Source organism: Aedes aegypti, chromosome 1, assembly GCF_002204515.2.
Source record: "Aedes aegypti strain LVP_AGWG chromosome 1, AaegL5.0 Primary Assembly, whole genome shotgun sequence".
NCBI classification, from domain to species: domain Eukaryota; kingdom Metazoa; phylum Arthropoda; class Insecta; order Diptera; family Culicidae; genus Aedes; species Aedes aegypti.
Window position 1 is genome coordinate 92,712,674 of NC_035107.1, and position 18,168 is coordinate 92,730,841.

General features: G+C 38.1%; 1 protein-coding gene across 14 annotated transcripts in view; it reads right to left on the bottom strand.

Moving 5' to 3' along the window:
* Positions 1–508: 508 nt before the first annotated feature.
* LOC5572548 (E3 ubiquitin-protein ligase znrf2) overlaps positions 509–18,168 on the bottom strand; it is a 92,364-nt gene continuing 74,704 nt past the window's right edge. For all 14 annotated transcript variants that reach the window (XM_021842613.1, XM_021842588.1, XM_021842605.1 and 11 more), the window contains exons 4-6: positions 2,219–2,314; positions 2,019–2,124; positions 509–1,942 (exon numbers count right to left, since the gene is read on the bottom strand). In XM_021842613.1, the coding sequence (XP_021698305.1) occupies positions 1,885–1,942; positions 2,019–2,124; positions 2,219–2,314 (260 nt within the window). In that variant the 3' untranslated portion in view covers positions 509–1,884. The remainder of the gene's footprint in view (positions 1,943–2,018; positions 2,125–2,218; positions 2,315–18,168) is intronic.

The following is an 18,168-nucleotide window of genomic DNA, read 5'->3' on the forward strand; positions in this document are numbered from 1 at the left end:
AAAATGCACTGAAGAAGCAATCATTTCGATACTTTATACAGAATTTCCGAACAACACCGAACAATAGTCACAACCAGACACTTCAGTGCGCCCAGCGAGGAATCGAAGGGCGTCGTCACTCGTGTCCAGTATTTCCGAATTCACTAGATTTAAGCAGAAGATACGTATATCCATAGGAGGAAAATAAGGCTCAATACGAAAGCTGCTTGCGATGATGGAATTTCATTGACGGGGCATGCTTTGCGGTCTTCGACATTCAAGTCGAAAAATATTCAAATGATGAAGCAAACAGCTCTGCTTTAAAAAAAACTTCTTCTGATTTGCGTTTTGCCGTTCCTCAAAAGAGATTCAACCCATGAATGTAATTATAAGTATTAACAATCGAAGTTTGCATTGCGAAACGAGTGTTCTGTTCAGATTCAGAAGGTGTGATGATGGGTGAACTGAGGGGATGGGGGGACATGAATGACGTGAGAGAAATAATACGAAAATTAAAACAAAAACGGTGTTGAAATTGAAAATATTGAGAAAATTGCTCTGTTTATTGTATTTTTTTTTTGCTTCATACACATAACATACTGTTGCCGTTATTAAATTGTTTTAATGTAGTTATTGTTTCTATTTGTTTTGTTTCGTTTCTGTGTATCTGTGTGTGGTTGTGTGTGTTTGTATGTGTTTAAGACTGTAGCGGATTGTTAACAGTATTCTCTCGATCTTCCTTTTGTTTTTAGTCTGTTTGTTGTCAATCATAATAAGATCACTACATAATTTCACTTACAGTTATCGTTATGATCTCTTCCTCTTCTTTCGCGTTAATCAAATCTGTCATTTTTTGTTCTGTTTTCTTTGTTTGGATCACTATTTTTAATCAGTTAGATTTGTTTTTTTATTTAGATCTAGTTTTTCAACGTCGTCTCTTGCTTCCGTTTGCTTATTCTTTAATATTTACAAAGCGATGTGTTTCGCGAGCAACACTGCATTCTTCCACATTTTAATTATTAGTATATATATATATGATTCGTTTTTATGCTCTCACACTAACGTCAGCTAACAATCGACAGTCAAGAGCGGTAGGAGAATAGAAAATTAAAACCATTTGTTGTTCGATTGGTGAAACGTTCAAAATGTAATCCTCGGATAGAGTTGGTTAAAAGTATAATTTGCCTAAATAGATGCCTACAGGTTCGTTTTGATATTAGCTATTTTAGTTCAATCGCGCGTATTCTCTTCTTCCGGTTGATTTTTTTTTTGGTAGATTCTAATGTTGGCTTTACACGCAGAAAAAAAAACAATTTCAACTCTCCAAAACGTGAGCTTAGTTTACGTTTGCATCTACTTATCGATTGATTGCAGTAAAAAAGCTTGCCCAGTTATGCTGTCCTTTTCGTCGTGGCCACCTTTGCACCTAGGTGGCTTCCAGGTGAAGATTATATTGCGTGTCTGTTTGCCTTCGGTATATATTTAAATCAGGTAATAAACGTTCACTATAAAACAAGCGAAATCGTCCTTCCTGGAACAATCATCTCTCCGGTCTGGGCCGCGTTGGTGGCCTCGATGCTGCTAGCTGACGATTCCACTTTCCCGAGGGTCTCGATTTGCCCAGCAAATCGTAACCCCCTCTCGTGCACACCCTCCTCGCGACGTCCATCACCGTCATCACTCCACAGTTGCTCGATCTCTCTTGCAGTGTGTTTCAATTGTTTAATTACTACTACAACTATTACTACTAACCACTAGTGTAGACTCGTCCCGTCCCCCGTGCGTGAGCCCCTCGTTGCCACGTCCTGGCTCGGATGACCCGTTCCTACCTGCCGGATTGCTCCGCTATAACTAGTACAAAAACGAAACAGGAAACCGAACGTGACGCGTACCGAATTAGCTTCACTAGTCACCCGGATGTTCCGGACAGCTGCGATTCACCTCGAACCATTTGTCGATACATCTAAAAAAGTAAACCACACAAGAATGGTCAATACCCAACAGCCTCACCCAGGTTGCAATGTAGGAGCATTACTCACCCTTTATGATAGATGCATAAGCATGGTAATCTAGCAATGATATCACCGGGACATAAATCTTCTAAGCATATAACACATTCACCCTTGGCATCCGTTAAGCAGTCCTCTGTTGGGAAACAGTGTGAAAAAAAAACGGTCAGAGTCGGTCATCATTTTCGATCGAGCATCGCTCGCAGCCAGCCAGCCGGCGACCAACTTACCATTGTAAGACAAACGAGGTTTCGTTAGGCACATTACTAAATGACACTCTATGTCGTCGGGCATGACAAACTTGCTGCACACTGGACATTTGATGCCTGGAAAGGAAAAGAGAAAAGTGGGAAAAAGGATATGATGAAATTGAGCTGTAACTATTGGTAGGTTAGGTTTATGAGTTCACCTGGCAGGACCAGTATATAAGAGACGGGCAATCATCATTAAACAAATATTCCCTCAATGAATGGTAGGTACGAGTTAAGAAACAACAATGTGGGTTAAACAGTTCATACTTGATGCTTTCCATAAAGGAAAAATGACTTTTTATATTGAGGTTGCACAAATCTCATCACCTATATAAGGTGAATCCAGACCATAAAGCTTTGGACTCTCCCCCCCCCCCCTTAAAAAACTTCCTGTGATAACAATGGAAATGCAGAGGTATAGATACTCGATCTTTAGTAACAAATTGACATTGAAGATGACAGGCTGCCAAGCTACCAAGCTACATCTATTGATTTCCTATGCAATTTCGGTTATTTTTGTCCATGAAGGAATCAAGCAACTACAAATTGTACATTTATTGAACTTGTTACAACTTGCGATACATTGTCGATCATGGACCGCTACAGATGAGATGTTTATCTTCGCTTGCTTTGATCGTGCTTCAAAATCAATTGAGAACGAATTCTGCAATGCCTGACCATGCTATTGGCAATAATTCACTCGGATAATGTTGATACTCAATCACGACCAGGCATTGCAGAATTCCTTCTCAATTGATTGCGAAGCACGATCAAAGCAAGCGAAGAAAAACATCGCATCTGTATCGGTCCATGATCGGCAATGTTTCGTAAGTTGTAACAAGCTTGGTAAATAGCAGCAGTGAAAGAGAGCCCCAAAGTGAGAACGATGATAAAACCAATGTTCGCATCTCCCGTGCAAAAACAGAATCGGGTGTATTTACCATTGGGGTTAGGTATTTTAATCTACTGGCATGATAACCAATCCCCGAACTTCTGATAGAAATAGTGTCCCCCAGGTTTGGGGCTTGATTAGATGGGTTTTATCATGCACTGTTAGCCCTCAGATATAACCAGAGCTATAACAGTAGACGATAAACATATCATGATGTGCAGCGGATTATGATTGTTGCAGAGAGCGATGAGTGAGAGATATTCTCAATTTTCCCAGAATTCAACCCCAACCCCAAACCCAAATAATAAAAAAAACAAATATCATAATAACTTTAAAAATCAGGACATGACCACCATCAACCCAATGAATTCAACAGCCACCGGTCCCTGGCATACATCACCAACTGAACTTCGGCATTTTCCTGAGCACATTTATGCACAATCAGACTCGTCGGGGGCGAGAGACAGAGAGAGTAACAAGTATTAATCCATTTCCAAAACCACACCTCGTCGGAAAGCATGAGGGGACATGTAAATAAATCCTGGTGCCTGTCGGGCAAAAAAACGCGGTCGGCACGTAACTTTCACCAGCAGCAAAACGATGTCGACGTGGTAACAGAGAATTCCCATAAAAAACGACAATTAGATTGCGTCGGAAGTTGCCACTGTTGGAGAGACCCCCTGCCATAGGATACGCACCACGACACTGTTGCCACAGATAAACAGACGTCATACTTTGATCACTATCCATCGAACACTTTTTTTAACGGTTGAGAGTTGAGATCAATTCGCCACCCGCAGCACTAACATCGTTTTTGTTTGTGCTTCACATTTGCACACTATCGCCACCTGTTGGCGGACCGACCAAATACCGTGATGTGAGCAGTGGGCGTACATGTTCTAGCGACTAAGATTTTGATCCTGATTTCTTTAGGTGTTACCCTTGTTTGTCTGTGATGTAACAGTAGGGCCAGGATGAACGGGATGGTACAGGGGGCGGAAGGCGCCAGATCTCATATACATAATTGTTCACATTAAAATGGAATAATGGACGAGCAGGGTCGAATGGACTACTCAAAAGGGGACCTCTACTAGCTGCTATGTAAAACAGTGCCGGCGAAAGCTTCGACAGCAGGTCCTCTTTCATCTTGTGAGTGACATCAACATGGTCGGAGCCCGTGTACGAGTTTACTTTGTAGCAAACTCGGCGCATCTACTGAGGAGAATATAAGAACGAATTCAATTCCCGAAACATTCGGTGAACCGCCAAGTCGCGCGTTCATAATTTGGCAGGGCTGATAGCGACTGAATGTCTCAAAAATAGGAACTCTGGAGACCTCATGCTTGAAACAAAAATCCATAAAAGACCGAATAGAAACCAAAAAGAGACCAAACAAGAAATAAAAAGACAAACAAACGTAACAGATAGAAAACATATCAGTTCAAAACATATTAACACGAACATTCACGCCTAATGATAATATTGCGGCGCTCATTTTAAATCCACATCCATCGGCGGCGGTAACGCGCAGAAGATATGCGCGCAATTCAAACGTAACGTCAAAATTCAAGTAGGCTTGGATTTTTTTGTTCTTCATGGATGCTAAATCTGAAACATTTGATGACATATATTGACATTTTCAGATAATCGCATTACGTGGATTTTTCTTGCAGAGCACAATAATATTGCATTTGGTCAGCCGCGAACTAGGTGGCGGTAATGCGCAAACGTCAAACTCGAGCAAAAGCGATGCGAGCGTCACGAGTGATCGTTTAGTCAACTACCAAGTATTTCGCTGTGCGATGAAAATAATCCGAATGTTACGTCTGTTTGTCCGTGACTTGATTTTAACAACTTTAATTTGTATCCTTCGACGTATACGTGTATTCCGTCTTAAAGAAAATTTTGAAGAATCCAAGGAAATTTCACTTGGAAAATTACTCTTAAAGTGGTTGGAAGAACTACGGATGTAATTCGGGGATGAATTGTCGATGAAATTCTTAGATAAAAAAGTCCCTGGTTGAATTTATTGATGAATTCCTAGAAGATTTCTAATGAGATTTTCTGGAATCCCGGGAGGAATTTTGGGGCAATTCCAGAGAGAAACCGTGGATAAATTAAGTAGAGAATCAATGTCAAATATATATAAGAGCATCTGCAAAATCAGTGTTCGAACTTCTTGTAGGGTTTCCTGGAGTTATCCATAACCGATTTTTCACAAGCTGTGACTTATGCCTTAGAGAATTTCCATGGAAACTTTGAAAGATCTGCTAGAGCAATTAATGGAGAATTCGTTGGAAGAATTAGTGTAAAAGAGCTATGGACAAAATGTTGGAATTTTATATGAGAAAATTTTCAATGTAGGGTCTCGGTCTAATTCGTCATATTAAATTTGAAATGCTCCACTACGGCGTACATCGAACCTACTTACAGCGATTGAGTGTCTTAATAAAAGGATCTCTGGAGACTTCATGCTCAATAAGAGGCTGAACAAGAATAAAAAGGACCAAACATGGATCAAAAACACACCATATATAAATCCAAAAAAATAAAATTAATATAGGTATTTGCTCAAAACTTGCTTCAGGTATTACTCCGAGGATTCTCCAGGAATTTGAATGTTGATTCTTTACCGACTTTCTTAAGCAATTGCTTCATCAATTTTGTTCAATATGCCTTTAAAAATTTAACTTTGATTCTTTATGGACGATTCCAGAAATTACTCCAAAGATTGAACCACGATTTTTTTAAAGAAATTCCTCCAAAGATTCTTTTGCAAATTTCTCCAAGGTATTCTTCCAGCGATTTTACTAGGATTTGTTCCAGGCAAATGCCCTCACTGGTTTCTTAGGATTTCCCTCAAATTGTCGTACAGGATTTTTTTTTAAGTTTTCATAGACGAACGAGCCAAGGGCAGAAAGTCTTTTTAATAAAGACAATAGTAATAATTAAAGTTTTTCTTGATTTCATCTACGAATTTCTCTAAATATGATGATCCTAAAGATGGTAATTCTACAATAATCTCACATGAATCCTCTATATAAATTCCCAATGAACTCCGGAGGATGTCTTGATAGATTTCTAAGAGAAATTGCTAAGGTAATTAATGAAAAAATAATCAATCGAATCTCTGGACAACCCCTGTGTCCCCAATTTGTGTTGAGATGATTGGAATAATAGTTGTAGTATTTGCTGGTGTTTAGTGAAATCTCTGTTAGCACAAGGATTAGACGAAATGGTTGAGATTAATTACATTGTGTCAAAATTCCATCATGCATAACTTTCTTGAAAAATTATAAAATTGGATGCGATCGAAAGCAATTCGGCGGTAAATTTAGACCAGTTTCATAAATTGACCTAACTTGATATGATTACTGTTGTCCGCTGAAATAGTAACGGATTTTCGTTTTGATGTACCAAAGGCTCAAGTCATGATAGCCCTTGAGCTACTGAACAACTTTTCCGAAAACGCCTAGTCAGGCTCCTGAGATATCTGCAAAACTAAATTGTCGACGCCCACTGGCAAAATTTTAAATTAACTTAATCAAACAAGGGTAGCCCTTCAACTTACTGATTAACTTTGCCGAAGACGTCATCCTTCTAAATGGTTAGGAGCCCCAAATATCCGCAAAATAAAAGTTTATCAGTCCTTTAGCTACAAAACAACTTTGCCGAAGGCGCCAACATTTTAGTGGTCAGACTCCTCCTCAGGCCGCAATATACCAAACTATAGTTGCATCGTCACTAGCGCCAACTATCTCGAACAATAGTAGCCCTTGAGTAAGGACAGGCTCCTGAGATATCTGAAAAACAAAAGTAAAAATTTCATGCTCACTAGTTTCACCTAGCGGCCCACTTTAGAACTAAATGAGGAACCATCAGACAGCGCTCCACCTCCAGAACAACTTTACTGAAGATCACAAGTTTCTATTTCGAAATTATCTGGATTTTGAAATATACCGATTTCAATTTGTGGTCTACTCGAAGCGTTCGTTTTTATGCGACTTCTATGTACTGTCCAATATTGTTCTTAATGAGATTATTGAGGAATATATTTTGGTTTGGTCTATCTTTGTCGCAAAATTATAGCATATAAATTATTACTGTTGTACAAACTACAACAGCGCGACAGGCCGAAGATTAAATAGTTATTACCAGTGTTGTAAGCAATCATATTAGTCAACGCGGCAGCCTTACCTTTCACAACACGAGCGGTCAAATAAATCTACCAAAGCAAAATGTCAACTGAATGTAGTTTACCACGATGGTGTCGCCAGAAAACGGTATTGCTTTAAATTGACGCTCATATTGAGCTGTTCGGTGATTCAATCCGCATGGTTATTAAATTAATTAACTCATTACGCGTGGTAAAGATGGACAAATTATGGGTGAAATTATGAAAAAAATCCACGTGCTCGGCTGGGATTTGAACCCAGGACTCTTGCATGCTAGACGAGCGCTTTGCCAACTAAGCTAGCGAGCCACTTGGTGACCCAATAACTGAGTTGGTTACAAGTTTAGAATTCAAATCCCTACAGACCACGCGGACCCCTTTCATAACCCATATCCATCCATCTCATGTGTCTACACACGCGGAAAGAGCGAGTGCGATTTATTTAGTGTTGAATCTGTTTGCCTATCGTACCTACATCGCTTCCACATTGTATTGTTTTGTTTGTATTGTATTGTTTGTATTGTTTTATTTATTTCTACATTTTTTGTAGTGAGAGCTGATTTCTCTGTATGTATGACACATAAAAAGCAAAATTGAACTATAGACCCAATTTTTGTGTTTTGTTGGAACCTAACCACTCTACTAGCAGCTTATTTTTTTTACCGCAAAAAATGTTCAAATCGCTATAACTTTTCTGTTTCTTCATATTTTATACGAAATTCTTTGGGGGACCGACGCGTAGCTATAACCCACGTAAACATCTCAGGTTACAGAATATTCATCGCGTTCGGATATTCACTCTTCGGAACAATACATTAATGAGAGTATGTTGTGAAAAAAATGAAGTAATTTGGTGCAGTCGTCTTTGAGTAATGAGCATTTATGTTTCTGGCACCATTCTGTCTAAATAGAGATCTTGTAAACTTGAAAAAAACATCATATTGTAGTTTTCCGATATCTCCAACAATACTTAACCGATTTCTATGATTTTTACAGAGTAGTTTCTTATTAAATGGCATTGTATAGTCCACATTCTTATTTTTATTGATAAATGAACGTTGAAAAAGTTAGCCGTCAAAGACATTTTATATGGAGAATGTCGGTCCCCCAAGGAACCTCGGAATATCTTTAAAACCAGATCACCAATGATTAATATCGACACGGATTCTTAAACTAGAAGAGTGTTTTGAGAAATTGTAAAAAAAAGTGCACAAATATCGAGAAACAAAAAAGTTAACGCGATTTGAATTTTTTTTTGCGTTAAAAAATGAAGCTGCTGGTAGAGAGGTTAACTAATAATGAAAGATTTTTTTCAAAATCCTTCGATGTGGTGAGTTTAAGTACATTGTATCTAAGATGTTCGACAAGAATTATTGTTTAAAATTTTGCTAAAAAACAGTTTACAAAATGGTAAAATTCTAAAAAATCTTAGCTTTTCAGGTATTTCAATATACAGCCATTCCATAAAAAAAACGAAATTCCGTGAACATTTTCTATTTTGTTCTTTATCCGAAATAAGGATACACGTGTTTTTGGATTATTATTTTTAATAGGCTGACCATTTCCGAAATAACTTGACCAGAAAAATCAGGAGTATGCAAAATTTTTATTCAAAAAAAAAACATAACTTAAACGGTTCAATTTGATCAATTTTCAATTTTCTTGGACGACATGAAAGCTAAAGATTTTGACTTTTCAAGAGAAATATAAAATTTCACAATAATTTGTTCTTTACATAAAAACAAACCAATAATTTCCGTTTTTTCGTGTTTTCGTGGGGCTATTACTGTTATCATTTTTACTTGAAAGTTCAGCAAATTTTATGTTTACTGTCATATTTTTAGCCATGTATGTTTTTAATTTTTTGAGATATATTTTTTTGAAAATAAAAAACCAGTCATTTTTCATCGGCAGACACTGTAGGTCTCAGCGGAATAGATTTTTTATTAAAAAAAAATCATAACTTTTGAACAGCTCAACCGATTTCCAATCTTTTTATGGAATGAAAGCTTAAGATTTCAACTTTTCAAAAAAATATATAAAATTCCGATTTTTTTTTTTACATGAAAAAATATAAAAAAAGTTTTTAGGAAATTTTAGGAAGGAGGTTTAGAGAAAATACCTCTAGGATTTTTCAGGATTCCTTGAAAGAAAACAAGGAAAGTAGTGAGTTTAGAGACCATTTTGGGTAAAATAGAGACTGTTGACACCTTCCATTGAAATGGATTAAAATATTGACCAAGTCTCTAAAAAGACACCTGCTACCAGCCCTGTAATGGCGATCTAAGACGCGGTTCGAGTGCGTGAGGTCGTGGCTATAAGCTCGGAGGAACCCACGCCACTATGGCAATGCCAATAGATGGCCTTGAATTACAGATGGATATACCCTGCTATCGATTGACCTCCTTCGGTGACCGATTATTTTCTCTGCCATCTCTGCAACTTCTTCGACTCCAAGTCGAAAGGCATGCGAAGGTGAGAAGGATTTGCTTTCCCCCTTAAAGTTGTTGATTGACTAGTGCTGCATATTAATCGTACCCCTATCTATCTATAGTAAGTAAGTATAGGCGTCCGAATGATGTAAGAAAGCTAAGAATGAATGTGAGTGAAGGCTTATTTTACGCAGCTGGGCAGCAAACACTTTATCATCGGGGTTTTATGTTTTGCCATAAGCAGCTCTGCCCATAAAAGCACAATCGTCCCATATGGAATAAATGTTCATAATTTTCCAGTACATTACTATTGTAAAGTTAAATTCATTTGGAATCACCGCACAAATTCCTCATTCAGGCATTATTGATCAGCAAAACATATGAACTTACACTTAATAATGTGTTGCGATGAAAAAAGGTGTGATGTAGGAAATCCACATGAGACGGTTATGCTTTTATGGGCTGGGCTGCAGATAGCGGAAAATCATTGGCAGTGAGCGGAACAGGAGTCGGTCATCTGGAAACGGCAACAGTTGTTGCGTTGGGTGCTTTCCTGTGTTTGACTTATGCTTCCTTGCAGATGATTGCAGCATCGATGCAGAACTTTTAAGTTTTTCTTGTGCTCCCTCTTATTCTTCTTCATCTCCTTCTTTATGGTTCTATGTTCCCACTAGGAATTGACTTTTCGCAGATAATAACTGTGGAACTGCTCATACAAAATTAAGCTAAAATGCTAAATCTGTCCCATTTTGTACGAAATGTCAGAGAAGAGGAGAAGATCATATATCTTCGAAATTGGATTATGAAAATATAATTAGGAAATTCGTCATTGAAGTCTTGCGTACCAATCAACTTTGGCATAATTAATTTGGTAAGCTATTTAAAACTATTTTCGTCTACAATAATAACACATAGCTAATCAATGCGATATGGATGTTCCGTAATCCGGGGTAACATTGATCAATTTTTATGAATATATCTTATATATTTCGTTTAAAAATGCAAATGTTGCAAATTTTATATTTCCAAAACAAGTAGTGCCACCTATAGCTCGTGACTATATACTTTATTTGGTTTTTGAACGATTTAAGAATGTTTAAAAACATATTTTAAGCGATTTTTTTATTTAGCTGGTATGGGATAATATTGATCACTTATGTAAACAACGTTCGGTAATATTGAAAATGTTGTTTCTTACTTAAATCATGGCCCCTGAAGCCGAATATGTAGGTCAAACGCTTACAAGTCATTTACGTTTACACCTCGAATCACGGAATACGCCTAAAGGTAGGCAATTTCCTAAGGTAAATTTACGTATAAGGTAAACTCAATTTTTGCAAAAATCTTCACGTTTGTTAGCTCATGAATATAAGAATGGGAAGCACCATTTATGGTTTGGAAATGTTCCATCAATAAATGATAATGCGAACTTTTTACGAGATGAGTCATTCCGATCAATGTTACCCCGCTGATTAATGATACCCCGGATTACGGTACTAAGAATTTTACGACCAATTCAAGAGAACATTGTGAAAAATGGGCTTCGTAGCCGTGCGATTAGTGTCATCAGGTATTTGGCCGCATCGTGCTAGGGGGTGAGGGTTTGATTCTCGTCTCATGCTAGTGTGGTGCTTCCTTCGAAGGGCAAAATGTCTACTGGAAGCATTAACCGGTGTCTTTAACTCTCAAACACCCTCAAAATTTAAAATATCATAACTTGGCCAATTATAGACCGTTTTTGGATCTTCTGGTCTTGAACAAACCGCATACTCTTCAAGATTTATTATGTTCCTGAAGAAATGGGATTGGCCACTTACGGAGTTATCCCGGATTCAAATGGGGTATATTCGTTCTGGAAGTGATGGTTTACGTAGATTTTACAAGATTAGCGATAAGAAAATTATTCATAGTGTACTTTATTTAAGTAAAAAGCTGCCAGGAGGTCAAATGACATTGTTCCTCATTGATTCTGGTCATTTTGGATACCCGGTCACTTGGCACCGGAACATTTTCTGAAACTGAAAGAACAGTACCGTGCGACGGCTCAAAATTCATGATTTTTTGTGCTGAATATCATCGATATAATGCCATGGACCAATATGAGATTCTGTCCACTTCTGGATACTCCGGAATCGGTTCCGGCAGGGCCTCAGTGGAAAACTTTTATAATCCTACTCATATACCTGCGGTGCAGCTGGGCGCGGGCTTAGTGGTCGACCCTGCCCGCTTTCAGCCGTCAACAGGAGGTGAGGACCACCCGGGAAGCTGGCAATGCGCCAGCATGCTACCTTGGTGGACCCCCATAAGCGTGTCATCGATGTTCGTTGCTGCATGGCTACGCAGCTAACCTGGAGGATGCGATGTGCAATAGCCCCTCTCCGAAGCAATGCCTTCTTGGTGGTCCCGGAGAGACGAAGGGTTTGGCGGCAATGGAAATGGTTTAGTGGGTCGGGGGTGTAGTCCTGTTTACTGCTTGTACGTAGTAAATGGTCTCCAACCCCACACTCCCGGACCTCGGTCCGGAGTCTGTTGTGCAGATTATCCCCCCATTGCTTAGAAGGAAAAAAAAAAATAATAATCCTACTCAATCATATCGTGCGACGGCCCAAAATTCATGACTTTTTATTCTGAACATCATAGATATTATGTCAAGGACCAAAATGAGGTTCTGACCACATCTGGATACCCCGGAACGGATTCCGATATGACCTCAGAGGGACACTTTTGTAATCCTACTCACTTATATCGTGCAACGGCTCAAAATTCACGATTTTTAACGATTTATGAACGAAAAGCGAAGTTTTTCCAACAGTGTTCTACAAAATACAACAGCGCGACGACTGAAGTGTTAAATCCTTCCGATTATGAAAATATAACCTAAATACCTAAATACCGAAATACTGAAAAATCCGAGGTACATTCGATTTGAATAATCTGCTGATTTAGACATAGTGTGGACTATAGAATGGCCGGAGCGGGTATTGAAGTAACATTTAGTTTTATAGAGCAGTTTCATTATAACCGAACCTGTTTTTGAAGGTTGAGTCGAATTAAAATAGACAAAAACAATGCTGTCTTAAGCCTGATTTGCTACTGAAAAGAAATCGCTAAAGAAATTTCTCGCCGATTCCATGCAGAAATTTTCTACAGCGACTCCCATTTGAACTGACATTTCTTTTCAACTGCATACTGCGATCAGAAAAAAATCACATTCTTGATCGATTCCTTGCAGAAATTTTCCATGCATTAAGATAGGCCGAGAAATTACTTGTCAGCAGCGAATCAGGCTTTAAGCCGCAGTACACAGTTGAAAAGAAATGTCAATTCAAATGGAGCTCACTGTAGAAAATTTCTTGACCATTTCTCGCACAGAAATTTTTACTTTTCTTGAGCGGAACAGCATACACCCGATTCTGTTTTTGCACGGGGGATGCACACCGTGCAAAAAAAATTTCAGTTCAAAACTTAAAAAGCCGTGCAAAAAAAGTAACACCATTTCTCGACGTTTCATGTAAAAATAACCCGCATAGAAAAATACAATTTGCCGCACATTCCGAACAGTAAGTATCTTATAACTGATAAGGTCAATGTTTCACAAACAGTTGCTATTGTGTTGAACAATATGAAGCACAAAGTGAATAATTATAAAATGTTGTTTAAGTAATTCATACCAAACAGTAAAAATATAACTTAGTGTGCTGAAATTGTTCAACTATATTGGAACGAAATTTCTTTCGATATTGTTGAAATGTTTTATTCCCCTTTGTCGAATGGTTTTTCTGCATTTACTATATATAACTTATTTCCAACAGTTTGGCAAACAGTTGCCCGCTTTGGTATTTGTGAGTGATTTTCATTATGCACGCTTAAAAAATTATTAGTAGCTGTATGCTAACAAAAATAAATGTTAATATTTTTATTGAAAAAATAAGCACATCCCAAGCAACCAAAAGTTCCGATAAAAAGGCATATTTTGGCTTAAGCAGCTAAGTAATTAACCGAACTTCAGTTCACATAAAGTTTAATTAAATGCTTAAATGGAATGATATTTACCATAAAGTCGAGAAAAAGTTTGATTCGATCGTGTTCTGAACTTTCTAGTTGTTTATAAGTGTATGAGTTACTTTCTGGAGAAGCAAGTTCTGTTAGTATCTGTTGTGTTCTCTTAATCAGCAATATAGTTCAATTGGAACTTAAAATCTACTAGAAGTGAGCTTTTGAGTTCACTGCTTAAGTAAAATCCGAACTATTGGTTGTTTGGGATGTTTTTACAAAATTGTTGTCACATATTCCTCAAAAAAACTCAAACTGTATTTGATTTATAGACAAACTTTTAAAAAATAGAAAAGTAAAAACTTATTTTGATCTAGGTATGAAATATATACAAACGCTGAGTTGATGTTTTTTAAGCGTGCATTTTCCTGCACAGATTTTGCAACCGCCAAAGAAAGACGAAAAAATGAAAACAAATTGAAATCTTCTAGGTTCCGAGAGTTTGTTCGGTTTCCACGTTCCAGAGATTCGTGAGATTTATCCTTCTTTTGTTCATAGGCTGTTCTTTCAAAAGGGAAATATTTTTCATAATTAATTTAATTAAAGGGGTCATGCACAAATTATGTCACGCTCCAAGGGGGGGGGGGGGGAGTTGGTCAAGGCAAGCGTGACAAGCCTTACAAAATTTTTAGAGGACTCATATTAAAAGTGTGACAAAGGGGGGGGAGGGGGTCGAGAAAGTTGAAATTTAGCGTGACGTAATTTGTGTACCATCCCAAAGCTTAAAATACGTTCTTTTCAAAACATTTTTTTTTTACCTCAAGGGTTAACTTACACACTCCGAAAAAATCATGCGATTTTACGTCTTTTGGATGCACATAAAAGAAGCGAGCCAAATGACGTGATTTTGTGTCTCATTTTAAATACGATGGTGTCTGATTCGGGAAATGTCAATCATAGCGGCATCGTTTTCATGTCCTTCATCATGTAAAATTACATTTTTCTTTCAATACATCTATCAGAACCCATTTTTACGTCATTTCATCACTTACATAATGTGCCATTCAGTCATAATGTGAATTACGTCCGGAGTGATTTTCATTATTTTTAAGAGTGTAGATGAGATGTCATTCTCCTACAAGATTAAAAGTACAACTTGGGAACTGAATACTGCACCGTTTCTTGAATATAGCAATAAACGATCCGATGAACACTTACGTCAAAGAAGTACACTGTTTCTCCGTTGTGAAAAGAAGAAGCCAAGACTTGTTGATGTCAGAACTATGAAATATATTACTTAGTACGATTCGAGGGATCGAAGCAAGCCGATCCAGCAGAAGGACGAATAAGTTTTAAACTGTTTCAGTTACTGTCAAAAGTTCAAACGCGATGCCAAAACATCTGTGTGGCTATTACCACTAGCTTAGCATTGAACAACTGCTTACATTTAGGATGTTCTTCTTTCAGCTCTGACTGTTTCTTCAACTAACACTAAAAAGCTTATGTATATCAATGATGATATTTCCTATTTTTATGAATAAGCTGAATAAGTTCTTTGGAATTCATAATAAATCCATGCTAACTGTAGTTCACTTTTGTTTTCAATTTCGGCCAAACGGCATTCGGCCAAATGGCGTTCGGCCAAATGACCCTTTCGGCCAAATGGCGTTCGGCCAAACGGCATTCGGCCAAATGGCATTCGGCCAAATGACCCGGAACCCCTGGGGTGATTCCTGTCTAGAGAAACCTCAAGAAAAAAATATGGAGAAATCTCTGCAGGATTTCATGTAGAATGTAGAAAAATCCTTAGAGGAGCTTATGAGAGAATCTCCAGTTAAATATCTGATACAAACACGAAAAAAACGGAGTCTTCGGAAAAATCCGCAGGAAAAACTTTTTCGGAATTTAAAAAAAAAAATTCTGGAACTATTTTTGAAGGAACCGATGAAGAGAGTTTTACGTCAAGAAATTCCTGAAAAAATGCCTAAGAAATCTAAGGAGGAATCCTTGCAGAGATTTTATCAGATGAATCCCTAGGAAAAAAATCTGTAGGTATCACTGAATGGGATAAATTTATGAAGGAATCCTCGGAGGCATCATTGGAGGCATCATTGGAGGCAATTCCACTATATTTTTTTTCACTGTAGAGACCATGCTGGAGGTATTCCTAGGGAAATTCCTGGAATAAACGTTGGAGAAATGACCAAATTTCTGGAGAAACAACTGTAAAGTCTCTGGAAGAAGACTTGTAGAAATTATTCTGGAAGCCTCTGGACGAATACCTGGAGAAATCTTTGAAGGAATCTCTGGGGGTGGTTCTAGAGAAATTCCTGGAGTATTGAATGGAATTCTATCGGAACTGCTTTTGAAAATACGATTGTAATTGCAAGTTCTTCATTAAGAAATTCATGGAGAAATTACTGGGATAATTATTTGCGGAATCCTTGGAATATTCGTACTGTGGCTAATAGATTCCGGGGTCGAAAATAGATCTTATGAATGCTTTGAAAATGTTTTGAATTAATGCCTGAAAGCAAAGATAGATTAGTTTAAAGAAATCGTTTGTAATAAAATACTCTGAATACAGCAACAGCAACCAAATGAAGTGACATTTTGACGAACAATCAATTAACCACACATGATTGCTACGACCATCAGTCGTAGAACCAAATACGTCTTTGCTCGAACCGTGTAATATATGGACGAACAGTTCGTTTTTACAGAAGCTCGAACAGTTCGCGCGAACTTTGAACGAAATTTTTGAGCGAACGTTCGTGCATTGCGCGCGTAGTGCAATCAAGGCTTTAGATTTCATTTAGTAATATTTCACATATACTGCCGTTCTACGCATGCTTGTCCCACGGTCCATAAGGTTTACATAGAACATGGGACAAGTAGGCGTAGAAGGGCAGTATGGATCAATGCACGAGTTCACTAGTTGACGTTTGAGCGGTGCCGTGTTATTTACGTGACCATGGTAACTAGTGAATTCGGCACCGCTCAAACGTCAAATTAGTGAACTCGTGCATTGGTCCATGGATCAATGCACGCGTTCACTCGTTGACGTTTGAGCGGTGCCGTGATATTTATGTGACCATGGCAACAAGTGAATTCGGCACCGCTCAAACGTCAAATTAGTGAACTCGTGCATCGGTCCATATGCAGTTGAAGTCAATGGGCATTTATTAAAGTTAAGGTGAAGATGAATCGAAGCCAAAAATAAAATTTTCAAGAGCACGCACGAATCTGGAGAACCAAACATTTGTATAAGCTGAAAACTTAATCGATTGGTGAGCTGGTGGTGACCAATCGATTAAGTTTTCTGCTCAAACGGATGTTTGGTTCTCCTGATCCGTGCTCTTGAAAATTTGAAGTTTGGCTTCGATTCATCTTCATCTTAATTTGAAACGAGATTCAAACCTGAAACCTAAGGTATAGGTACAGGTGATACCAATCACTATCAAATTTTCCAAAAATTATATACATTCGTGTGTCATATGAAATTTTCATGCTTTAAAATTAATGGCATGACAGCCACAAGTATGTTAGTCCTGGAAAAGTGTAAGGTACGCTGGGCAAACTGAAACGGTTACGGGAAGATAAAATGGCATCGATAAAATTATAATATGATGTAAAATTCAACCACCAAAGCATTTTTTGACAAACGGAAAAAAAACCTTAGAGAAACTTGCTATAGTTTATGGAAAATAACGTTACTTACTAACATACCAGAAAAAAGTATAAGCATACGTGGGCTTAAACCTCAATAAAAATGCTTATTGAGTAAGCTAAATACAATAGCTAAAATACATTCTTGCATCAACAGTCACCATAAAAACATGCAGCTTGTTTTGTGCTATCATTAGAAAATAATACAACAGTATTTTCTAGTTCAACCTGCAATTTCGGGAAATCCCGGGATTTTCGAAAATGTCCCGGGATTCAGGATTTTTTAGATCCCGGGATTTTTGTGGGCTGTTTGGGCACGTAAGGAGTTAATCATCAAAGTTAGCTTCCTTTTCCGAGCAGCCTAGATAGCCGCGTAGTGTCGGTAGCGGTTGTTTCAATTGGCTAAGAATTAACACTACGGACTGCCTGTTCCGGTGGTAACAGTCCACCTCACAGGTGACTCCTAATTCATGCGGCCTTAAGCTTACCGTGCCTAAAAATGAATGGTTAGGGGGGTACCAGGGCGCCCTCTACAGTATCAAATTCTTCCTGTGCTACTCGGAGTAATGGTGCAGGTGACCTTGTGTTTCTCCGAGATAATCGGCTGCCCTTCTTCAGTCTCAAGCCTGAGTCTGAATAAGGGTGGGATTATTAATACGTTGTAATTTAGTTTAAATTTTCACCTCTATGGTTTCGCATTATGCGTATTACTCAGTGTATTCTGTGCTTTTCGCCTTTGGCGACTTTTAAGAGATACCGATCTGGTTTT